Source organism: Setaria italica, chromosome III (genome assembly GCF_000263155.2).
Source record: "Setaria italica strain Yugu1 chromosome III, Setaria_italica_v2.0, whole genome shotgun sequence".
NCBI lineage: Eukaryota > Viridiplantae > Streptophyta > Magnoliopsida > Poales > Poaceae > Setaria > Setaria italica.
The window spans coordinates 46,591,435-46,616,815 of NC_028452.1; the positions used below are offsets into that span (position 1 = coordinate 46,591,435).

Below are 25,381 nucleotides of genomic sequence, written 5' to 3' on the forward strand. Positions count from 1 at the left end.
AAACTGTTCCAAATCTATAGAATTTATATTAACTCCCATTTTACTAGATCTAAGCATCAGCTCATTATTATATAGAACTGCAAAGGATTTCTGAGAGGATAGGTGATTAACGTCAAGGTTCTTCTTCTTTGTAGCTAATTCTGCTTTGTCCGCGATCTTTATGCCCCGGACTCCTTGCTTCTTTATTTGGTCACTTTGCCTTAGCTGCCCTTGTTTTGTCTTCTCATAGCCCCCCCCTGATCTTCTGTATAGTTTAGCGCTTCTTTGTTACCCAGACTATCTGCAACAATTAATTCGTCCGTTGCTTCAGCCTTTGACATTTCCTTTTCAACCAATGTGCTTTTTCCTTCCACTACTAGCTCCTCAAGGACTTGATCTTCCTGGCTGGACCATATTGGTACCGGAGCTTCCTGAGTCCCTGTTTCTGGACTAGGAAGCACTGTTGTGCCAGGAGCATTTGCTTCTGTCATTTTCGGATTTTCTGCAGGAATCACCGCCACAGTGTCAGATCCCTGATAATTTCCTTCGTCTCCATATCTTTAGTTTCCTTGTGTCCTTCCCCTGATGACATTGCAAATTTGGCTTCAATGACTGCCAATGGATCAAACTTATATTTGTGCAGGTTTGAACCATATTCATTGATTGCCACTGTTCTATTTTCATTGAGCTGCATCTTCCATATGTTCTTTATCTCAATCTTCTAAAATGTCTCAAAGCTCAAATGTTCTCCTCCAGGAGAGATGATATCATCAAAACAAAGCCCCTGATCTTCACTATCTTCCTCACTGCTCTCTTTTCCCTTATCCTTTTCCTCAATTTTTCTCCCCATATTTGTGGCTGCCTTTTTGATGATTTGGCTGTCATTCTAGTCCTGTACCAGTCTCCCTTTCTCCACTTATGTGAAAGTATTGGGCAGTTATCATGACACCTTTGCTAATTTTTCCAACTCCACTAGCAATGTTGTAGTCTGCAGTTGTAGGAAATGTTGTAGTGGGTATCCTACTCAGCTGGTTACTGAACCTTCCTCCCTCATTTCCTGCTTGTTGTTTACCTTGATAGGATCCTAAGGACCCTGCTCCAATTTGGAAATTAGTGTTTCCTCCATGTTGAGCATCTCCTCCCTCTCCCCATTTTAGTTTTTCGGGAGAGGAATTTTCATCATTGGACCTGGAAGCAGTCCTGGTCCGTACATTTCCTGCTAGATTTGTGATCCCCTCAGTTGGGACTTCTCTTTGGAAGGTGAAGTCATAGAAATGCAAATCCAGGAGCCCCTCAACAATGGCAGGCACTTTAGAGACATTTCTGCAGCCAATTTTAACTCTCACATACTCCCATCTTTTCAGATTTAGTCTGTCTACTTCCAAGGGTATTCCCACTAATGACCCAATGTAGCAAGCTTTTCTTTCTATTCTCTTTCCTGGTGGGATCCCAAAAATCCTGAACCATGCTGCAGATAATTCAGCTTTTGCCCCTACATGAGGATTCCACTGTTCATTTGTTCAACTCTGAATGAGGTATTAGGAACTGTTCTCATTTGGATTCCAGTGAAGAAAGCCAGTTCTTCTACTTTCTTTGCTAATGGAAACTTCATCTGAAATTTGTTATCTGCCAACTTTTTTGCATACCATCTCCAAGGAGAGCTGGGACCTGCCTGAGCTTTGAACTCTCCTTCCAAATGTCTTGCAATAACTGACCCCCCAGTAATAGTGATCGGAGCACAGTTTGCCATGTCTTTGGAGTTTTCACCATAATCCTCATCCTGTATTATATGAAACCCCTGCCCTGAAGCTGCTAAGCCACAAAATGCAGCTATGCACTCCCAAGGCATGAATTCAGGGCAAGCTCTTGGGACATGACCCTCTTTTTTGCATCTCCCACACACAAGTGACTTGAAACAGTTCCGTGATCTGTGACCTATCTTCCCACATCTACCACAAGCTCCTGAATTACCAGAAGGGTCCCCAGGATTTTTCTCCTCCTCTCCTCATAGATTGGTCTTTTTTGGTTGATTTTTCTGCCATTTCAACATCTCTGTCATCTTAGATAATTGACTGTGTAGAGCCTTCCTGATTTTGCACCCCTTTCTCTTTGCTAGTTTCTTGGGTCTTTGTCATCCGCTCTCTCTCTCTCTCTCTCCCTTGGTTCAAGTTGTGTCTGAGATCAAACTGCTCCCCACGACCTCTGTTTTGGCCGTGAAAGCCATTGGAAATTGGTATTTCTTCCTCCACCAAAATCAGTCCTCCTCTCATCCCACGGTCCCCGATTAGCACGGCCCTCATAGTTCTGGAAGTCATTCGCTCGGCCTTCTCCTGACCCCCTCCAGATCCTGCCTCCGCCCCGTGGTGCTCTTCGAGCTCCAAAACTTCCTCGGTCATCCATCTGCTGATGATGAATCGGTTTGGATTTAAGCACCTGGACAAAAGACCTGGAATCACCACCTAATGTTGACCACTTTGCAGAATCCGAACCACAAAGGGGAACGGATTTGGGATCTCGTTGAACCAGATATCAAGTGTGACGTACAGGCTAGACGTCAGCTTCAGACAGGTACAAAACCTGGAAAACTTGCAAATTGCCACGCCACACATAGCTAGATTTGCATTTTCGGAGATGCAGCATGAGCTGCATGATGAGACCAAAAGGTACACAGAGCTGATCAGGAGAAATATAGTACTCGGAAAACGGTGCTGAATAAAGATCGGGACTTGCAAAATTTCAGGTCCTGTTCTTCGGATACACGGTGACAGAATGTGTGTGCTAGCAGCATATCTACGCAAGTTGTGCTTCTCTGCTCTCTGGTGGACCACGCATATCATTCAGAGTTTGCTTTTTTTCCCCTTCACTTATGATTTTGAACAGAAAGGAACTGTCATATGTTGAGATTGCCCTCATGCAAGGAGTTAGAGCATTACAGTCATTGTGGCACTGTTACTTCCCATTTTATTACAACAGAAAGCAGAGTTTAGTCCTGGGTTTTGGTTGATCTTTCTTCTCTGAAATGCTAAGGAGAGATTGATAAGACACATGGCTATGCACTCATCATTTGTTGGTCAGGGAACTGTCTGTGGTAAGTGAATGGCAATCTGTCACCAAGAGAAAGTTTCCATGGTAACGGAATTCAGTTCACTTCCAGTGATTCGTTGATTCCTGTTGTATCAAATTCGATGTGTGCTTCCTCTATTGTCAACATTCGTGCTAGTATTAGTTAAGAAAATGAAATTTTATTGAACATTTTTTTTGAACAAGTTAAGAAAAATGAAATTAGCAGGTGTGCAAAATCTTAAACTCAAGGACAAGAAGCCCATGCCAGACAAGATTTCTGATGATGGGGCCGATGGGCCTAGCATGCTTCCATAACAACCCAAGGTCGCCACTCTCCAGCGTTTGAAATCTAGAAAAGATGCAACTCAGATGCGAAATAAAATGAGCAAGATTTAAGAAAGAAGGAAAGAAAAGGGAAATGGGTTCCATGTATCTTCATGCGCTCGAATCATTGCCTTAGCATTAATTGAACGAGATGATTCAGGAATGAATTGTGCTGGCCGGAACACTGTACCAACTTGAACGATATGAATGACGACAGAAGATTTGCTACGAAAAATTACAGATTATATACCACCTAAAAAGAAAATAAATATACATGACAAGCGGATACCTCGTTGCTCAGTATGGACCATGATTCAGAGACGCACAGGTAGTTTAACGCAATAACTACAGTAACAAGTTTAACGTAATGCACATGACAAGCGGGCCCAAGCGCCGGTGTCCGAAAAAACTCAGTTTGTACAAGCTTAGTTTAGCCGGCCACCAGGAAATCCATCAACATGGATGACGTTATTAAACGAAAGCTGCTGCCTCAAGACCTCTTCTCGTAAGATTTAAAACTAATCTTGACCGAAACTGCTGCAAAATCCCCCAACTCCGCCACTAGATCCTCAACCCCATGGTAGCGGGATCCAAAGCCGCACTGCCACCACTCATTTCGCCGCGTCTTCTGCGCAGGGGTAAGATCATCTCTCTGAGACCCTTCAATGTACAGATCAAGGTAGTTGTGTTTCTCCACGGCGACAGCAAAGCTCGCCGAGAAGCCCACCTCCATAACAGTGCCTCTGAATAGCCGGATCACATTGCTGAAACCACTAGTCTTGGCAAGGAGCTTCAGGTTGATGCCATGGGCAGGGACACGAATGACCTCGATATCGACCCGAGCTTCCATTGCATTGATCAGCACCAAGTACTTAATATCCAGCGCACACCTTTGGCCGTACAGGCGCTGGCTTTGGATGAATGATTCCGATAAGGTCATGTTGCAGAGCTCAGTGCATCCTTCAATGATCAGGTCATCATCACCATCAGTTTTATCTTCACTTATGGCATGGAGCTCAAACTCAATCAATGCACGGCTCGGCATTGAAATGACTCGTGCAGGGCTATTCAGTGATAAACGTGCCACACCCTGCAAAAGAACAAGTTGTCAACTCAAAATATTTTTATCAGTTACTATAAGATGCAGATCCTTGATGGTAGTTAGCATATCCAATACTGCATGCATGTATGAACAAGGGTGCTCTTTTAGTTGTGATGCTATGACTTATCTTGTGGCTATTTTATTACAGCATGGAATTCGGATGACAGTAAGTATAACAAATACAAAAAATCATAGCTACATTGAAAAATGGCAAAGAAATATATAGATATTCTCAGAATGATAAAACAAGCATCCAGGTTGACAGTTTCACTTATGCAAAAATGAATTACTGTGCAATTTTTTATTTTACTTTACAGCATGGAATTGAGATGACAGTCGCAAATTCACAGAACACTATGCCTAAATCTGAATTACAGCCTTTCCCTTCACATATAGAATCAATTTTGCATATTGCTAATTGGTTGCTGCAAGGATTGAAATCAAGTAAAACATTTATAAGGATAAAGCCTTAAAACAGATATGGCAAAGATATGCAACAGTGTTATGATACCAGTGTGTCATGCAGAGGTATTTTCATAATGAAAGTAGCACGCGTACATGCAGTTGAAAGCTTACTAAGTATAGAGATGTGTTCGATAAAAAAAGTACCGAGGAGATAGAATTACCGTCTTTCGCTTCACAGATACAGCTTCACAATTATCAATATTACGCCTATAGACATAGTTGCGCAAAGGCTTGATCTTTTCTCGCGCCGCAATAAAGCCAAAGATCTTGGCATGTCCAGGATGGGTATGTTGATAACCAGCAATTTTGGCATCAATGAATTGAATCAAGTTCATTGAATAGCAATGACATTTATTTGAGCAATCCCAATCATTGCTCACAGAGACTGCAAAATCAATTATAAAAGATGTTCACAACTATGACTTAGATGATAATAACTACACAATGTAAGGCAGAAAGAAACCAAGCAAAGGGGGGAAACAGTAGAAGGGAACGCACCTTCAGATTTATCAGCAAGATTATAATCAGAACCAAATAGATGGTAGCCAGTTTTGAATGCAGGGAAAAGCATGATTGGTGAAGGCCCTCGACGGTTAATGTCTGGAGTTGTATACAAAACAGCAACCTGCTCATCATAGTCAGAACTAGCCGTTGGGAAATTATCACTTGTAAAAGGAGGGTATGCCCCTACATCAAAGATCACCGAGATCAGAAAAAGTGGAAGACTAGGAGATAGCTAAGTAACCATGACCATATGACGTAATTAATTATGCCTTCAGTCTAGTCAGTCATAACGAAATAAATTTGCGATGTTTGTGAGATCACCCCTCTAATAGCTAGATTTGAGGGCTTTGATCCTACAATGCTCAAGTTGCGGCATATGAGAAGATAACAGAAGGTGCTTCTAGCACAACATATCAAGACCTCTACACAACAAAACAGAAACTTAGTGGCTTGTCTCGTGCTAGTGGCTTGTCTTTCCTGCCAAATCTGCCAATGCTATCCGCCTTCCTTGCCAAATCTGATGCATATCTCATAAAAGGGGCATCAAGGAATAGCAAAATGAGAATGAACAAGGACGATGGCCCAGGAGCACAGAAGAGGCAGAGCATTGGCAATGTTGCCGTCAACCAACAGGGGAAAGAAACATGAGGGATCATGGCTGGCTGATACATGTTAGGCTGGGGATGGACAGGGTTGTTTGAGGCCAGAGTGAATCTAGAAGAAGAGGAAGGAGAGGAGTGGTGAGGGAAGACAGGCATCCGATGGATCTCATGTTATCAGGCAGAACATGTACCCAACCCATTACTGTATAATCTGGTTAGATACTTCAACTTCCTTAAAAATTTACTTTTGTTATATTCCGGGCCTAATCTAACTACAGCACAGGATTACTAATTGAGAAACTTTTATATGTTTACCACTTTACCATGTTTTATTTACTAGATAGATTTACCAACATAACGCCATGCACCGATGTTCGATGAGCAATTTGAAATGCCATGAAGCACGACACAGGATGCAGATGGCTGACATATGGTCAATATGGTGATATGAACTGAAACTGAAAGATATTTGTCTTTTATAACCAATCCAGGGTTTATGAGGCCAGAACAACCTCGGTGTTGATACTATGTCTGAGGTACTGCAGAGACCAAATCTTTCCTGTCAGTTTAGTAATAATAAAAAAATCAAAAAGTATTTGGGGATTTGTGGCATGTATGACCAGGCAGTAACCAAATCCAGCAAGTATTCTTTAATACATATTTCAATCTGTAATACAGATTTGAATGTAGTAACTTTCCCAAGCATGTCTACCAATGGAAGCTAAAAGAAATAAACCATCCAGTGAAATGCCTCATAACAAATTGCATATGCATTTATACAACATAAGTTGCCATGTCAGTCACAGTGCTTGGAGCCTCGTGGAAATATAACTATATAACTGCACATTCTTCCTCATGTTTGGAATGTGGGAATTATGTAGAAATGTTGTAAACATTGAGGTGAAAATTGGACAATGGAAAGCAATGTTATAAGATTCAGGGTGCCGAGCATTAAGCAGTATTTCGGGGAGGGGTACTGCTATAAGAATTTTGAAGACTGAGATTTTAATCCAAAGCCTACTCACTACCTAAGCATGAACTAAAAAGGAAAACATGAAGATTCATTCATTCAATCAATCACCAGACATACAGGCGATACAGTCCTATCGATCAAACAGATGTTGCTTCGTTCTGAACTTATTCGCTACAGAAAATTTTTCAACATGAATAGAATTTCTCAATAAATGGAACTGAGAGCGATATAAGATTTTTACCCTGATCTTCGTAATCCTCATCCTCCTCGCTGCCGCTGTCGTCGCTAATGAACCATTCGTCGCCATCATCACCGCTGGTGGTAGACTTGGGTGAGTCCTCGCCGTCGCCCGGAAGAGAAGGCGAAGGAGGCCGCTTCTTGCAGCGGCCATGGACAAGGGACTCCGCCGATTCGCCTCCTCCTCCCTCAATCTCCATTGGTTGCTGCTCGCTCTCCCCCACAAACCCTAGGGAGAGAGAGGCCCCACGCGAGGGAGTGTCAACTACCAGCGGCGGCGGAACCCTAGGGTTCCGGGGCCGGCCGGATCGCCGCCGGGGACGGGCGGAGGAGCCGAGGGCGCGACGGGCTCCTGTGGTAGCGCGCGGCCGCGTGGACGGAGGCGGCGGCGCTGAGTGCTCGCGGCCGCCGGGACCCTTGCTCCGTACGGCGAGGGTGCGGGGGGCGGCGGCGGCGGCGGCGGCGAAGGGGAGGTGGGATCGGTGGAGGCGAAGGAAATCCGGCGAGGCACCGTAGCAAGGGAAACAGAGGTCGAGAGATCATGGGAGTTATCTGGGCCTAATCGGAGGATGGACTTTGGAGTGGATAGCAAGCACCGAGGAGATAATAATGGGAGCTTTTCTTTGTGTTTTTTCCCGTGTACTCACAATTCTAGACTATCACCATAAGAAATGCTTGATATCATCATCGTACAAATCCATGGTGATTTAATATTTTCTACATTACAACTTTATTTGAGTATATTTGCATTCAATGGCAGGTTGTTTAAACATCAAAAATCATTAGCATGTAACTTCGTACGGTTCTTCAAATTTTCCTAACAAAAGAGAAAAGTTCTAAGAAAATCGCCATCCAGCAGTGGAACTTAATTTCTATAGCTCAGTCCCTTCACCACTATGCTATGCAGAGCATTCAAGCGCAGGCTCTACCTACAACCTGCCTCTAATACAGGGTGATAGCATGAAGGCGTTGACATCAATGGAGGAGGATATGGTGTAGCATCGAGGAAAGATCTTTGTGTATGGCGTCATCGGGTTGAAGACTTGATCGATCTTGACAAGATAAGTCAGCGTACATGTAGGAGTGTAGACATGCTTCAAGGGCGCCATCATCCATCGCCATCAGACTCACACAAGTGGCTGCGTAAATAGAAAAACAGACCCTAACAATCTCCTTTCTCTTCGCACCAGCAAATTGACCTAAGAGCAGATACGACCTATGGCAACGCACGGGTATTTTTGCTAGTTCATATTACCTAAACCCAAGCCAATCCACCCTACTAGTTGATAGAACTCGTATGTTTGTTATATAAACCTATGGGCTCATATAAAACACTCATATATATATATTTGAAATAAATGTGAGTCCGACATGTGGGTCCTATGTCAAAAGCTGGACTCTAAAACTAAAACGTCATGTTCACACCTTACAATTTTAACGAAATTGATCGAAATTTGTTGGAGATGACAGAGTCTGACTGCCCGCTACTTTGTGCTAAATAGTATGGCTAAACATATATTTGGACCCTGCATTAAGAGCCAAACCCTAGAATTAAAACCTCACGTTCACAGCATAAAATTTTAACAAATTTGATCGAAATTTGTTGGGATGACTCAATTTGACTGTCCGCTACTTTGTGCAAATTAATATGGTTAAACATACATGTGGGCCCCACATCAAGAGCCGAGCCCTAGAATTAAAATCTCACATTCACACCTTAAAATTTTAGCGAAATTCATCAAACCTTGTTGGAGATGACTCAATTTGACTGCCCACTACTTTATGTAAAATAGTATGAATAAACATACATGTGGGTCGCGCGTCATGAGCCGGACCCTAGAATTAAAACCTCACGTTCACACTTTAAAAATTTAGCGAAATTGATCGAAATTTATTGAAGATGACTCTGTTTAAGTATCCGCTACTTTGTGCAAAATAGTATAACTGGACGTATATATGGGCACACGTCAAGAGTCGGACCCTCGAACTAAAACCTCTCTTTCACACTTTAATATTTTAATGAAATTGATTGAAATTTGTTGGACATGATTTAGTTTAATAATTAGCTACTTCATGCAGTACATGAGTCCACATCAAGAATCGGATCCTTAAATTATTTTGTGAATCAAACCAATGCAACCCACTCTAAACCATTCCCAAACTATTTCTCTTAGGAGGAATCCAAACCAAACCAACCATTTGATGAATCAGCCTATTAATAACCAATCTAAACAACTTCCAAAAGAAACCTAATCCATTAAAACCATTAAACACAATCCAATTAGCAGGGCTAGGTGGAGGTGGCCGCCATTTGATGAATCAACCTATTAATAACCAATATAAACAACTTCCAAAAGAAACTCAATCCATTAAAACCATTAAATCCAATCCAATTAGCAGGGCTAAGTGGAGGTGGCCAGGGTGGCCAAGCGGCCGAGACGGATTCGCCAACGCCAAGTGTAAAAGCGACTAGGAGGGCATCTGTCTTTCGGATGATATTTTCATCAGTGCAAACATAAAAACGAGGCAAAATTTAAAAAGAGAGGGAGAGATTTATATTTCCTCCATCCCAAATTGCAGGTCATTTTGGTTAGGTGCACCTAGATATAGTGTATGTTTAGATGCATAATTATATCAATAAATTTAGAAAAGCTAAAATGATCTACAATTTGAAACGGAGGCAGTATTATAATACTGTATTAAGGTAAGAAATGGTTTAAATAAACTCACATGTCATGGTCTCCTCGAGGGCGACGGTGGCCATCACCTGAAATTAAACACAATTTGCTGACGGGTGGAGCCCCTCCTCGCTCGGGAGAGTTGAATACTCAGCCCAAAGTGGAACATAAACGGAGAGGAAGGTACTCAGGAGTCCAGGAATTTGCAAATCGCTGGACCTTATTTGCTAGGAAGAATGTTATCTTCATTGATCGTTTCAGTCCAGCCTGTGACCTGTGTGACTGCGGGGACGGGACCGAGTCTTTATAGTACTTAGTGACATGGATGCCACAGAAATCTTGTTCATAGGAGGTTCAGGACAAATAAACTCGATGTACAACCAACGGTCTCATCGTCTGTGATCATGGGAAGGACACCGACGAAGCAGCATCCGAGTGTACTCGTTGTCAGTAGGGCGACTGAACATCTCTCATTTCCATGCCATGGCCGAGCAGTGATGTGCTCGCGGCTGAAACTAGCAGCGTGGTGTAAAGCAAATCTAAAAAAAGATTTCACAGGGAGCTTGGAAAATGCTTCATGATCAGAAACTCAGAACCAACCTGCTAGTCTGCAACCCTTGTAGAACTCATATACTTTCAAGGAAAGCAGAGATGTTCTCCCAAAAAAAACCTGCAACCAGAAGCAACAATAATGAAGTTACATCGTACTGAAGTAGACCTGGAAGGAGAAATTTCACTGCCTAATCCTCCCAGTGGTGAGCTAAGAAATCGCATCCAGCATAACTGATAAACTCAACTGCAGACTAAAACTCATGTGGAAACTCAAGCTCCCTGGCATCAACATTTCAGCAGCTTCCCAACTCAGCACACACAGCAGGGTATCCATATAAGATTCAGAATTTCAGGAATAGTATAGGCAGCAGAGGGATTTGCTGGCAAAAATGAAGAAACTGCAACTGAATTGGACATAAAATTTCCAAGGCTTTTGGGCTCAATTTTCTCCCGAACAGAGACAAGTTGTCTGTTCTTTAGCCAGAAAGAAGACTGCAATGGGTTACAAAGAGCAAACAAGGCTGGCATTTAACAAACTCAGGAAGTTCCAAAAAATTCCTGCTTCACAAGTGCTCCACCTTTATAGATCACTGTGGCTACCGCTACAAATTGCATATTTTTCGTTGATGTCTGACACAAACAAAGAAAAAAGACTAACTGCAAAAAGGTGCTCTATTCCTCTTTGAAGACAAAACACTACTAAGACTACAACCCCTCAGCAGGTACTGTGGCACACAGTATAGTATGCTATGACTACAACCTAAGCTATGGTACGATACATGATGTCCAATCTCACTTTTTTTCTCGAACCACGTAGGAGAACTGCGCATCCGTAGAAATAAAAGTACACGAGTCTAGAAAGACACAACCCAAGTACCAGGCAAACCCACAAACACACCCACACACTTACAACAAATCAAAATTCACGGTCGTACCACGGAATAGCAAAACAGACGACCAGCAGCCTTCAGAGGCAGCGACCTGGACAATCTGGACATGAGTTCCTGGAGCTTGGAGGCTCCTGCCATGCACCAGAGGCCACCCTCCGTGCTCATGGAAACAACCTTGAGAATGTTTGGTCTCGAATTGTCAAACACACAATCATTACGGTGTTTCCAAACTTCCCAAGCTATCAAGATAATCAAGGAATTGAAACTATCCAATCTTACTTGCGACTACTGTTGCTGGTGATTACTTCTTTACTAGGCTTCCATGCACTTGGGTTCACTGCTGGAACATTATCTTTGACCCATTCATCCCACCGCGATCTGCACAAAACTCTCACACTCTTTGCCACCTTCTTTGTTGCCACACCCGTGCTCTCTGCTATTGTAATCACCCCCTCTGCACCTCCACTTTCTTCGTAAAAATCACGACTTGTGTCACACCAGTCATTTATGAGGTGTTTGTTTGTTTCACCTACTAGTTCATCATCTTTTTCTCGTAATAGCCTGAAGCTCAGATCATGCAGCTCTTGTAGACGAGAAGCTTCAAAGAACATCACCAGAATCACCGCAATTGCAGCCTTGTGCTTTTTAGTGTTCCCACCATAGGCTACGAGGATATGGAATGCATTCAGGAGTGACTGAAAGCCAATCAAGCATGTATGCACAGAGTCACCAATCAGATTAGGGTAGCTCCCAGTAGTGTGGAGTGATTCCGATCCAACCATAGTCTTGGGCCCCGGCATGTCTAGTTCATATCTTGAACCATTGTGGGTGACTATTCCTCTCAGCCAAATTTGGTACTTGTTGCACACAATCATGAGCTGGGACTCACCATCAGTGAGCTCAATCACAAATGACCCGTTAGGTGTATGATCTAATCCCTTTGTGACGGGAACAACCTTGTTCTTCTTTCCATCTTCAGAAACTAGAGTAAAGGTGACATCTGAACTCACAGCTTTTGTAATGTTCTCCAAACACTTCACATAATTTGTGTGCAGATTTGATACATCTGATACGTCAAGCCTTACAATAGGATCCGGTATCACCTGGAAATATTAATGACAAAGTATGAGAGAACTGTTATGGAACAATAAATATATTTATGCCAAATACATATATACAAACTTTGAGAACCTCAAATAAATATCTCCATCAACAATATTTTCTGCCCCAAGTACATATGCAAACCACAGGGATTGTCCTGTGCTATGCCGGAGCAGCGAAACTAGCTGGCCTCAACGTGGTCCCTGCGCTGGTTGTGCGACCAGCCGCACGGGCCCACCGCGCGCGCAGACCGCCATGGCCGCCGACTAGCCGGGCCGGGGGGCGGGCTAGCTTGCTCCGCACCTCCACATGCCAGGGACGTGCTCATCCGCACGGCGTGTTGCCAAATCGAGCTGTGGTCGCCAATTTTGCCCCCATCGGCTTTGGTCATACTAGAGGCGGCGGCCGGCTGCTAGGTTTCAGCGTTTCGGGTTGCTGGCGGGGAGCGGCCGAGCGAGAGAGACAGACAGAACAGGAAGGAGGACGAACAGCCTAACGGGCCAGTAGTGGGCTGAAGATGCCATAAAATGAACAGGGCCGACAACAAACTAGTTAGTGTCCCTAGGCCCATATCTGCCCGCAGAATTTAACAGGGCTAACAAAATGCAAAGGATAAAAGTGTGGTGGGTGGGGTTGGAATGCAACGGGCTTAGTATTGGGTTTTGATTTCGGGTTTTTTATTTCTGATAGTATTATTACCACCCTATCTATTATGATTTCTGTTTCTCATGTATAAAAAAACTGTCATGATTTTTACCTCCAGGATTCCACCAGAGGGAACAGCAGCATCAGGAACAGGATTTGCAGATGTCTCAGCCAGACCCTTTCCTTTCCTTCCTTTCTTGCTTGGGTGGGGAGCCATCGATTATCTGCACATTACATTGAGTTCGTGATTTAGAAGTTGGTTTACAATTGTCAAATTAAAATTACCACTTGTAAATGCTACTGATCACTCCATTCTGATCTCGAGGGCCACTCCACCTGCGAAGCGAGGACGGCGGCGAAGTCGCACCGCACCGGTGGTCGGGCGCGCAAGAGTTGGGGACGCACGGCGTGGGGCTGGGATGGCGACACCAGTTGTCGAAGTAGAACCGGCTGCGAAGTAGTCGAAGGAGACCTGGCGCGCGGCTCCGGTGATCGGGACGTGTGAGCACGAGCACTCACGGCCGCGGAGCGGTACCGGCGGGGATGCGCGAACCGCGAAGGAGGGGAATCGGGACGCGATCGCACGTACGGCGCGGGGACGGCGAGGTCGTAGGCGCGGCCGGCGGCGACGGTGGTCGCGGCCGAGAGGTGGGAGCAGGAACGGCCGCGCGGACGGCGCCTGCGGGACGTACGGCGTGGTCGTCGAGGGGGCGCGGGCGGCGCCGGGTGTCGGCTCCGGGCGGTGGGAGCACCAACGGCCAACGGACGCGATGCAGGTCGGCCAGCACGGGCCGGCGAGCGGAAGGCAGCGGCGGCAGCGGTCACTGGTCGGCGTGGTTCTCGTCGCGTCGGCGAAGCAGCGTGCGGCGCGGGGTGGTGGTCGTCGGCGAGTAAGAGGAGGAGGCTCGAACGGCTCACCGAAGCGGCCAAGCGAGGCGTATTTATGCTGCCGGGGCCCGGGGGGGTGGGGGGTGGGACGCGTTTTCACATTTTGCTGCCGTAGGGGGACGAGGGGGACGCGTTTGAAGTAGTAGCATTATTAGTAGAATTGCCGCCGAGAATTCTCACAACGACAGGGTGGGCGGGGGTGGAGGCGGGCGGCTGCTTGCTGTAGCTTGCGCTGCTTCTGCCTCTGGCTGCTGCGCTGCGGAATCATTTGAATTTTTTTAGCAGTAAAATGAGCAAATGATTTTAAATTTTAAGCGCAAACGCAACCCACTGCATCAAAGTTATTTACGTACAACAAATGCAACATACTACAATAACAAATTGCGCACAAATTGATTACACAAACAAACACACATAGGCATACATCTACATCAACGAGATTCCTGCCGCGATCCAATCTCGTACACTTACCATATCAGGTGTAGCATTTGCTGCACCCATGCGGACACGGCGTAATCTTGAGTTCGCGCCATGTTCGTATTTGCAGTACTTGCATCGGTACGAGCGAGCAAATAATTGTGGAGTGCAAAGCAAGCAATAACGATCTTCGTTTGCCTCTCTCGATCATACAATAGTTCTTGTCGCAAAATATGCCATCTCGATTTGAGCATGCCAAATGCTCGTTCCACAACATTGCGAAGACTCGAATGGTGGAAGTTGAATTTCTCCTCCAAACTTTCAGCCGCTCTTCGGCTGAACTCCTCTAGATGGTACCTCGTACTGTGATATGACCCTAGATAGCCTTCACGAACTGCGTAACCCGAGTCCACCAGATAGTACTGTAACATCCGCAGAAATCACCAACTAAAATTATCCATTAAAAATCACTTTCAAAATCTTTTTACCGCTGAGCTCCCGAAAATCGAAAATTTCCCCGGCGATTTCGCCGTCCCGGCACCCATGCCGACCCCTACCTTTTTATTCGTGCCCTGCGGACCGTGCCGTTGTCAGACGCCGCGCGCGTGCTCCGACCGCGTGCCGCAGTCGCCGCCGGTCCCTTCCTTTTTCTTTCTCTTTTTCCCCTCCCCTTTTTCTTTTTCTTTTCCTTCCTCCTTCTTCTTCCTCCTTCCTTCTTCTCTCTCCCTCTTTCTTCTTCCTGGCGCCCGAACCACCAGGCCCCAACTCCTTAACTCCCCGGCGCCCCTCCTGGCGCCATACCGCCGGCCGACCCGGCCCCCCCAGCGCGCCTGGGGCCCGCTCCGCTTGGCCCGGCGCCGGCCGCGCCGCTGCCTCCCTCGGGCCGCGCGCCCGAGCCGGCCCGGCCAACTGCGCCGCTCCGCCCGGCACTTGGCCGCCCCTGCCCCGCGCGCACGCCCCTGCACCGCCGTCGGCCGACCCCACCGCCGGTGCCGTGCCGCCCGCCGTACCCTGCCGGCCCGTCCCCTACCGCCCGCTCCGGCCCCCTCCGGCGCCGCCCGCCGTCCGTGCACGCCACCGCCGACCCCACCGCAACACCGGCCACCTCCCCCTCGCCGGCCTATAAAAGGCCCGGTGCCCGGCCAACCCTCCCACCCCATCCTCCAGCACTACCGCCGCCCGTGTTAGGGCCTGCGCGCCGCCCACCGCCGCCGCCAGCAACCGCCACTGGAGCCGAGCGCCGCCGCAGAAGACCAACGCCGGCCGCCCCTTTCCCCTGCCTCCACCCACGGTAAGGGGAGGGAAATGGAATCCCCATCTCTCCCTCCACCTTTCCCCGACCTTCGGCGCCGCCGGTGAGGCCCCGGCCGGCCGGCCACCGCCGGCCTTTCTCTCCTCCCCACCCTCCCTATCTCTGTTCAAATTCCGATCCAACCCCCTAAAATCCATTATTCGCGAAATAGTCCTTCCACCACTCTCATAAACCTATTCGCGGATAAGCCCCTCCACCTCCAAAAGTATTTACAAATAGGTCCCTGGTTATTATAAATCAGTCATAAACCTCCGTTTAAGCCCCTAATTCATGTTTAACCCGTCATTTCATGCACCAAACTCCCTCCAATTAATCCCAAATTTTACCATGTCATCCTCCAGAATACTTTCGCCGATCCATATCCAAATTTCCCAAAAATAATCTTTCTACCTATTTTCCGTTCGCGTTTTCTGTTCGGAGCTCACGGTTAAAAACCAATCTTTCTTTTATTTATTTGTGTGTCCGTCTGTGTGTGCCGTAGATCGCGGATTGCCTGAGGAGGAGCTCGAGGAGGAGTTTGACCGCGAGCCCGAGCCCGAGGACCAGCAGCACGAGCCGGGGCTCCCGGAAGGCTTTGAAGACGGCAAGTCCAATCTCACCCTTTGATGCATATTTAATACCTAGTTTTTCAAACACAACCTGTTGGCCTGTTTTACAAAATGCATATTATTTCATCGCAAGACATGGTTGGATAGCCACCCCTTGATTGTTACGAACATTCCTTATTATCCTATGGTTGTCTCTAAATATAATTCGCTCTATTTGGTCGATAGCCACCGCTAGAATGCTTAGGAAATTACTACTTGAATACAATCACCACTACAATGATGTTTCGGAAAATAAACGTGTGTGTGTGAGGGAAAGGACTTTCTGGGTTCAAAGGAAAAAGGTTGTGTAGACAGGATGGATGAGTATTCCTTGTGTGGGATGCCAGGATGCGGTGCTCATACCTCGGTGGTTGAGCAATGTCGGGAGATATCCATCTTGTCATGATTAAGGATCGAGTTTATGTGTCATCTTGCCTAATTCCACCATCGTGCAACCACTCGACCGTTGTATGGGCAACGACTTAGCATAAATCCCACTAGCTGAACTGTTAGCCGTCAGGGGTGCTGGCGAGCAACGGGAGCCCATGGAAAAGGAATAAGATCTTGGTGACTTAGGTCCCGGTTACGGTCTCGTGGATGAGCCGTGAACCCCTTGGGTGCTTCCGCGAGGGCTAGCCAGTCTTAGCTAAGGTGGGTAATGGCTTTGTTAGGATCCGCACCGGCACTAAGGTGATCGTGCTGTGGTACCCTACTTGTGGAAAAAGTGTACAACCTCTGCAGAGTTAAAACCTATCCGGGTAGCCGTGTCCACGGCATTGGACGAGTTACGGCTTGGTCACATAACTAGCACTTGGGCATGGATGGTGTGTGTGTGTGTGTGTGTGTGTGTGTGTGTGTGTGTGTGTGTGTGTGTGTGAGTTGAATTTTGGAAGAGTCCGGCAGTCGAGCCATGCGCTATGACGGACGGGGAGTCCGATAGCGATAAAAACTTGGATCCTTTGTGTAGGATCAACCCCACTCCTTGTTCGGTTACTAAAGAAAAGCTTTACAAAAATTTGTTTGAAAACGAGCCTATGCATGTGTTGAAAAATCTGGCTTTATTGCAAATAAACTCTAGCCTATCCTTGTTGTATCCTATGCATATACTTGCTTGTATCCCCCTCCGTGGATGGGGTTGGACTTGTTGAGTACGTTTGTACTCACCCTTGCTTCGTTACTACAGAGGAAGACCCTGACTTCATCGCTGAAGACCTTGAGTAGGGGTTGTGCCCGCACCCAACGCTGCCCGTGGTGTTGGCCCTTTCCAAGATGCTGCTGCTGCTGCCGTGTAGTCCCGAGTGCTGTCTTTTGGCAGTCGCTTGGTTAGCCGCTGTTGTTTATTTACTTCTTATCGCCGCGTGGCTCTCACGCCCACTCCCTCGGGAGTTGTACAGTAACTGAATTATCTGTCGAATAAATGTGCTATCAGCCTCCTGGGACTGATATTTGTATCACATTTAGTCTCTACTTATGTGGGGACGCTTCAAGTACCTTCCTACACAACATCAAACATATTCACCATTAGTGCACCACTTTTACAATTGTTGCTTCATGGACGTAATTAGCCAAGTAACATACCTAGAGGTGGATGTGGGTAATTTGGTGTCTCCATACACTCTCTCAACACCGACATGTCATGACTGGACCCTGCCCTCCCCGCTCCTACTTATGTGAACTGCATATCCATATCCACTATGGCTAACACATTAAAGCTTGGCCACCCTTTCCTATTAATGAAGTCCAAACATGACTCACGCCCGATTTGTACGGCAACGTGAGTTCCATCTAAAGCACCTATACACCCATCAAAGAACAGTGCATATGGGTTGAGCCTATGATTAACCTTGGAATACGACGGGTCCTTTGGAGCGATAACCGTCTATGCAAATGAGAATATTACATCTGCCACATGAGCCATCTTCCTACTAACTGTGTCCAATGACCTCTCAAATCTATCTCTAATCTGTCAAGAAGCCTGTTGTGTCGCACAAGCCCAGATGAACATACCTAAAGCCTCGATAGAGTCTACCCCTTGTGTTGATTCCAGCCCATGATAATTAACCAAGATATCGTGCAACTGAAGGAATGCGTCAGGATACATACGAAAATTGTCGTAGCACCTCCAACTTACCCGCATATTCAGCTCAACCCATTAACATCCGGTCATGCGTGGCAACTCCACTGGCAGGTTCACCACAGGAGGTGGACTTCTGTTCATGGCTACATATGCTGCTACAGCTGCTGCTACCCCCGCCAGCTGGTACACGATGGAGCTAGCATCACTGCCAATGTTGTTGTTTGATTCCTCAGTGTTGCTCATAATGCAAGCAACTTGTACACGGAACAGACATCCAAATCTATACACTAAAAGTTCCACCACAAGTTACAGAACAAACTTTTTCGAACCTGTCAAAGGAACTTCCCTGTCCTCCTCCCTGGATGGCTGGAGAGGTCCTCAATGGCCCTCCACGCCTTCGTGGTCACGGCACAATGAAAAGCAAGATCAAACTTATTTGTCACTGATGAACATGCAATGCAAATCACATGTGTTTCGACGTAAGTTAAAAATAGATGCACATGCAGTACAGATCACGGACCACATTTAACTTGGAAAAATTAGACATGCAGTACAACACATTGTTCATGCCATAGGACACTTTACATGCTAAGATATTGTTCTGTACCATCAGTACACAACACTAAAATAAAACCAACGCATGCCACACTGGACTACTTGTTCTCCCTCTCCCAGTTGAATTGGATCCAATGCAGGCGACCCTCTCTGGTTTTCATCTTCATGAAGGCCCTTCGATACACTGCATTCTTGCATAAATATAGTGTCATACAGTACAGATCAGACCCCTCCTCGATACCATCTTCTTCTATAATCTGCATTGCATGGTCCAGCTCCTCTTGCTCATGGCTGCCACATTTCTGGCTTCTCATAGCCACAGTTTCGGAGAGTTCTCTAACATAGTCCACCAAGTTGCCACTTTTCTTTTTCGGAGGACTGTCAACAACTTCGTCCCAGGTTGGCCTTTTAGACATGTTACGAGCACTGCTAGCAGGCATGGGTCTAGGTGCCTGTCTGCTGGATTGTCCTGAGTCCCCACACTAGGTGTTGCCTCACGAACACCTCCTGTAGTTAGCAAGGTCCCCCTAGCTTGGGTGGTGTGGCCGAACAGCGTGTAAAGTTCGTCAAGGAATGGAGGTGGTTTAGCCGTACTCGTCTGGGCAGCACCAGCACTAGTTTCCTGCAGGTGAGAACACTACATGTTAGAAAAAAATTGTTGCTCGAGATAGAATGAACAAGAAGTACTGCAAAGGTGACAGCACGTACCTCTTCATCGGCAACCAAAAAAGTGGAATCAGCTACAACGCCACCAGTATGTTTGTCAAGGCCTAGGCCTGATGGGACTTGCAAGTCCCTCCAAGTCATGAACGCCCTTTGCATGGTGCTCAGCTTGTTCTGCAGCTGCTTGCTGCCCAAAGTCAGATAAATCTGTTGTTTGAAGTTGCGGTAGACGTGCTGCCATCCCAACTTAGTTAGGCACTTGTTGCTCCAATTCAGTTGGTTCTTCTCAGCAATGCAGAGGTCGAGGAATGTTTTCGTTGTCGCCTCATCCCAATTGGCACAACTGCTAGCTATCTGAGTCCAGTTGTACAATGCATAGTTTGAGTAGGCAAGCTGCAATTTTATTGTAACAAAGAAGAAAACGCAGGAGGCATAGAAGTAGACAAACTTAGCACGTAATGAATATGTCATTTGCCTTAGCAGCTATCTTGGCACGTTTGTAACGGAGATTGTATGGACAGGCTGGTGGGGGAGAGTACAAAGAAGTGGATGACGATGCCAGTGTGGGCACCGTTGCGAAGGACAAGGGTGTACTGCAACTAGGCTCTTAGCAGACGACTGCATAGGTGCAAAATAAAATATTATCAGGTTAATGCTCCTTATTTTCTTGATTAATGCTATGCAATGGCCAGGTCAAGAACATCCTGTAATCATAATGAACAAAACTCCTCACTTCATCAATATGGCCACTATCATGGCAAATGGTGAACAAATTGAATTAGAACATCAGTATTAATCAACCTTAGGTGATAACTCTAAGAATTAAGAAATAAGCTCCGCTAATGAAACAAACTAATTGAAAAAAAGAATCCAAACTAACAAAACAAATCTACTCTCTTACCAAACAAAAAGAACTATATACGAAACTAGACAGGTGACACCACCACGTGTCAGAACCACGCACATAACATATTTGCTTTAATTTTCAACAAGGATAGGAACTCCAAAACAGAATATTCCTAAATATACACGACTAGAAAATGATATGTTTATGCCTACCAAACTCCCAACGTGCTTGAACAAGTGCAATCTTTGGGTTATGCACAAGAAATGGTATAGTTTTGAAAAGGAAGTCAGATTCAGGTTGGAAATGTACATCAATGAAGTCAGATTCAGATTCATGAACTGGTAAGTTAATAATTGTGTTCACGAGGGCTACAAATGTCTATCAGTTTAAGGAAAATAAAAAGTGATATATGAATATGAGGAAAACTTGCCTAAAGTACCAGAATGTATTTACTAATCCAATAACAGGAACCACATGCATAAACCATAAACTTATAAAACTTACAGTGACACAAGTTAAGGTTGGCCTAAACCAAGTGGTATCAAGTTGTTGACCAATCAGAAGATATAACATTACCTACCAAGACTGGATCACATACTGTAAAGGCAGCGGCCGTCGCGAACCCGGATCCCGGCTGCCGTGCTGGGCGGCGACCTGGATCCCTGGCGGTAGCCTTCACCCCGGGTGCCTCGGCGCTGTGGGTAGACGACAGAGGATGCGGTGGGGGCGAATGGTCCAGCGCCGGCGATGAAAAGCCCACCCCATGCTGGATCTGCTTGCTGGAGGCCGCTTCGCCGACGGAGGGAGGACGCCGCCGGGGACGGAGAAGGAGGGACCGACGGCGGCGGAGAGCGGGCGGGGCGAGAGAGCGGGCGAGAGCGAGAGCGAAGTGGATAAGGGAGCCTGTTGTTACGGACGGAATGAGAGAGGGAGAGAAAAGAACGTGTTAATTCGTCGGTGAGCAGCCGAACGGCTGGGCTCTACCCAGCCAGCTTTTTAGCCCAGCCGAACGGAGCCAAAAATCAGTTTCGTTCTATAGATATAAATCCATTCATCGAAATTTGAACAAAAACAAGGGGAAAAAACTCTATTCCAAATTATAAGTCATTCCAACTTTCTTAGAGAGTCAAAACATTTCAAGTTTGATCAAATTTATACAATAAAGTACTAACATTCATGATACCAAATAGGTACCATTAGTTTCTTCATTAAATATATTTTTATAGTATATCTATTCGATGCCATAAATTTTTGTGATCTCCTCTATAATTTTAATTAAACATAAAATGGTTTGACTCTCAAGAAAGTTGGATTTGCAACGGAGGGAGTATCAACAGTGGCACCTGTTTCTTTTTTATTCGTTTTCTTCTAAAAGTAAAAGGCCGGTTTCTTTCACCACCTCGATAAATCGAACGCCGGCGGGACCCGCGTGGCGGCCAGAGAGAGATGGCTGGCGCAGCTCACGTAGGTAGCGGCATGCAAGGGCACTGCACGTACTCCTACGTAGGATTGGGTCATTGGGATTGGGTGAGCAAAAAAATACACGGAGTACGTACGTAACTTTTGATTCCTGCTGCATCAAATTCGATGTGTACTTCCTCTATTTTTTTACATTTTTTTTGTTTGAAGCCAGTTAAGAAAAATGAAATTAGCAGGTGTGCGAAATCTTAAACTCCAGCATAAAGAGGCCCATGCCAGAGAAGCTATCTAATGATGGGCCTAGCTTGCTTCCATGACAGCCCAACGTCTCCACTCCCCACTGTGCTAGCCGGAACACGGTGGGCTGATTAGCTGAGGGACTAACTGAAAGTTTGAAACGATAGGAATGGCGACAGAAGATTTGCTACGAAAAATTACAGATTACCACTTGAAAAGAAAACAAATACACTGTTCTTGAATACATCGTTGCTCAGTTCGGACCATGGTTCAGAGACGCACAGATAGTTTACCGGTAACAAGCTTAACGGAATGTACATGACGACCTCATGAGCAAATTTGAAAATTGGTGACAGAATACAGTAACAGCGCCAGTGGCAACTTCTACTGAAATACTCTATTAATCTTGGACAGGCCTGTGAATTTTTGCTACCCGTCAACTCTGAACTACTCTCCTTTCCTTTTCACCGGGACCTGCACAAGAAATCAAAACCAGATACAACTTAAATCAAAAAGCAAATGAATGGAAAAAGAACGGAACCAAGAAATATTATAAGCAGGTTAAGGGAACAAGAGTGACTAGCACAGACTCAGCATGTCAAAGATACTAAACGGCATGAATTTGTGGCATGTAAATAGGTTACACAACCAAACAAGACCTCATTATATTCAACGGACGTGCTAGCGCCCGGACGTCCGATAATTTTTTTTATCGGACGCTTCGTCGCAACATTGAAAAATAACTATCGAAATATCAAAAATCAACGCTTGAAACATGAAAACATGCACTAAAAATAGTTTTGGAACTCGTGCACGCCATCCATCTCATTATAGGATAAAAAATCCCTGGCGCAACATTTCATCATGTTTCACACAATATTCATCAGAAGATAAATTTGCAACACCTTTACGTGCATGAAACATCTCGAATCGCTTCGTGCAACATTCAAAACAGACACATTGCAACAATAAAAATCACAAGTTGCAACATCTCGAATAGAAACAATCTTGCGATCTCGGCCAAATCAAGTATTGCAACAACAAAAAAAGCATCTCTTACAGTATTGCAACAACAAAAAAGCATCTCTTACAGCATTGCAAAAACGAAAGAAGAAGAGGCCGAAACAAAGAAAACAACCATATGCAACATCGTGAACAAGTTGGTGCAACACCCGATTGCTAGCAAGTCGGACTGTTGCAAACAGATGAAACATCAAAAGCCAACTGTTGCAACATCCAAAAATCTCTACTGCAACACCAGTAGGTACCTATCGCAACATGGAGCTGTCGGTAGGCGCGAGCTTCTACTGCTCTGGTTCGCTACGACGTCGAGCATCACGCAGAGGAGACGGAGCCCGCTCAGATCCACGACGACCAGCCGGCGGGACAACCGTCCGGCGCAGCCACTGGTGCCGCCTTCGTTGCCAAGAAGCCTCCAATGGTGGGAGGAAGGCGCGGCGTCATGGGGTCGTAGATGCAGAGGTCGGCACGCTCCGTGAACAGGGCACTATGGTGGAGGATGAGGAGGCCGCCGCAGGACTCCACGGGCGTGTACCTGTCAAAACACATCTGACGCGAACGCCCGCCACAGCCGCCGCGCGACCTCCGCGTGGTGCCGCATTTGGTGCTCGTCAAGGCTATGTTCATGGAGGAAGAGCGGCACCGTAGGGCCGGTAGGCAGCGAAGATCCGGGACCTAACACTAAGGAGCAGCGCTGGCTCGGCACATTCAACACGACGGAGGCGGTTGCCATCATCTACAACCACGCCGCTGCGACTGATTGAGGAAGAAGGATGTCTGATTTTTTCTAAGCTCAATCGGTGGAAGGTGGGACCTAGGGGCAGTAGAAAATGAGTGGATAAGAATGAAAGAGGGGTAGTAGAAAATGAGTGGATGAGAATGAAAGCATGTGTCCTGAACGGTGGAAGGTGGGATAAGAACGTCCGATTTTTCAAGTCCTCTCCGGACGTCAGGTTATTAGCATTTCCGTATATTCAATGAAATGCAACTTGTACATCTGCAATAGCTGAAATTGTAAACTAAGTGTTTTGGAAACTAGCCTACCTGTATGATTTCCAAATAACCTTTAGGCCCCGTTTGGATCATTGGAATTGAATTCCATCCTAATAATCATAATTTAGACACAAATTAATTAAGCTAATATAATTGTATGTGGAATATAGTTGTATATTATAGTTGGTGATATGGGAGAGATACTTATATGCTGCACTTCTACTATAGAGAAGCGAGTCTAAGAGCGTGCTATAAGAATTGAATTCCATCTAATAACCATAATCTATAGAATCAATTTCCATCTCTCACCCCATGAATTTAAGATAGGCTTATATCTAAACTTTGGAAAGTTGTGGAATGCCACATTCCAACATAAATTAACCTACTCCATTAAATAGATTCCAATTCCTTGGACCCAAACGGGGCCTTACTGAAAGTTCTGCAAACACGCCCAGCTCCACATCTCGTTCATCAGTCCCATGGTAGCCAGACCCAAGGCTGTACTGCCGCCAAGAACACGACATAGGCTGCTTCTCCTTCCCAACAAAAGGATAGTCTTCTCTTGGAGCTCCTTCGATGTAAAGATCAAGGTTGTTGTGCCTCTCCACTGCAACAGCAAAGGTCATTGTGGAGCCTGGCTCTGGAGCGGCACCTCGAAAGAGTCGGATCACCTCATCAAAGCTGCTGGTCTTGGCATGCAGTCTCAAGTTAACACCGCCAGCAATGGTACCAAGGCGAATAACCTTGACTTCAACACGGGCCTCCACCGCGTTCAGCAGCACCATGTATTTGACATCCAGTGCACACCTTTCGCCATACATGCGACGGTGTTCAACAAATGATTTGCATTCGCGCAAGTTGGTGAACTCAGTGCATCCTTCAATGAGGCAGTCACCCTTGGGTTCATCTTCGGGCAAGGTTTCGGTCCGGACATAGAGCTCGAACTCAATCAACGCACGGGTTAAGATTGAAATAACTCGGGCAGGGCTGGTCAATGATAAACGTCCCACGCCCTGCAGTGCAGTAATGTTTTGAATTGTTGATTAGAGACCAAAAGAATTATGATAAAGAGGAATTAGAAGAGTATTAGATATATATGAATAGTGTCTGATGTATTTCCCTCTCATAATGTCATGGTGCGTGTAGAAAGTTTGAAAAATGAATTACCATGCAGATTGGTACTCTTTTACATTATAGATTGAAGCTGATTCACAAATTTGGAAAAAAAAACATTGATAGCAAGAACTAGGC

General features: G+C 45.8%; 1 protein-coding gene across 3 annotated transcripts; it reads right to left on the reverse strand.

The window, feature by feature from the left end:
- Positions 1-3,508: 3,508 nt before the first annotated feature.
- Positions 3,509-12,906, reverse strand: LOC101786827. 3 transcript variants are annotated; one of them, XM_022825117.1, is made up of 6 exons: positions 12,561-12,906; positions 11,415-12,472; positions 9,980-10,597; positions 5,432-5,620; positions 5,095-5,318; positions 3,509-4,456 (listed from the first exon to the last, which is right to left on the reverse strand). In XM_022825117.1, exons 3-6 carry the CDS (start codon positions 10,011-10,013, stop codon positions 3,857-3,859), a joined length of 1,047 nt encoding a protein of 348 aa, XP_022680852.1. In that variant the 5' UTR covers positions 10,014-10,597; positions 11,415-12,472; positions 12,561-12,906; the 3' UTR covers positions 3,509-3,856. The 3 variants fall into 3 exon arrangements, with proteins under 3 accessions (XP_022680852.1, XP_004962974.1, XP_012700358.1); XM_004962917.4 differs by lacking the exons at positions 9,980-10,597; positions 11,415-12,472; positions 12,561-12,906 and adding an exon at positions 7,254-9,876; XM_012844904.2 differs by lacking the exons at positions 9,980-10,597; positions 11,415-12,472; positions 12,561-12,906 and adding an exon at positions 7,254-7,383 and having other exon boundaries at positions 5,432-5,558.
- Between the last annotated feature and the right edge of the window lie 12,475 nt (positions 12,907-25,381).

What these genes read in the sequence shown, in the direction of transcription:
- LOC101786827 (XM_004962917.4), bottom strand. Translation starts at nt 7,449, where the DNA reads ATGGAGATTGAGGGAGGAGGAGGCGAATCGGCGGAGTCCCTTGTCCAT. An exon ending in TGAGGATTACGAAGATCAGG is followed by an intron (nt 5,621 to 7,253) that starts GTAAAAATCTTA and finishes TCTTTGATGTAG; the next exon opens with GGGCATACCCTCCTTTTACA. An exon ending in TATCTGTGAAGCGAAAGACG is followed by an intron (nt 4,457 to 5,094) that starts GTAATTCTATCT and finishes GTTCTTTTGCAG; the next exon opens with GGTGTGGCACGTTTATCACT.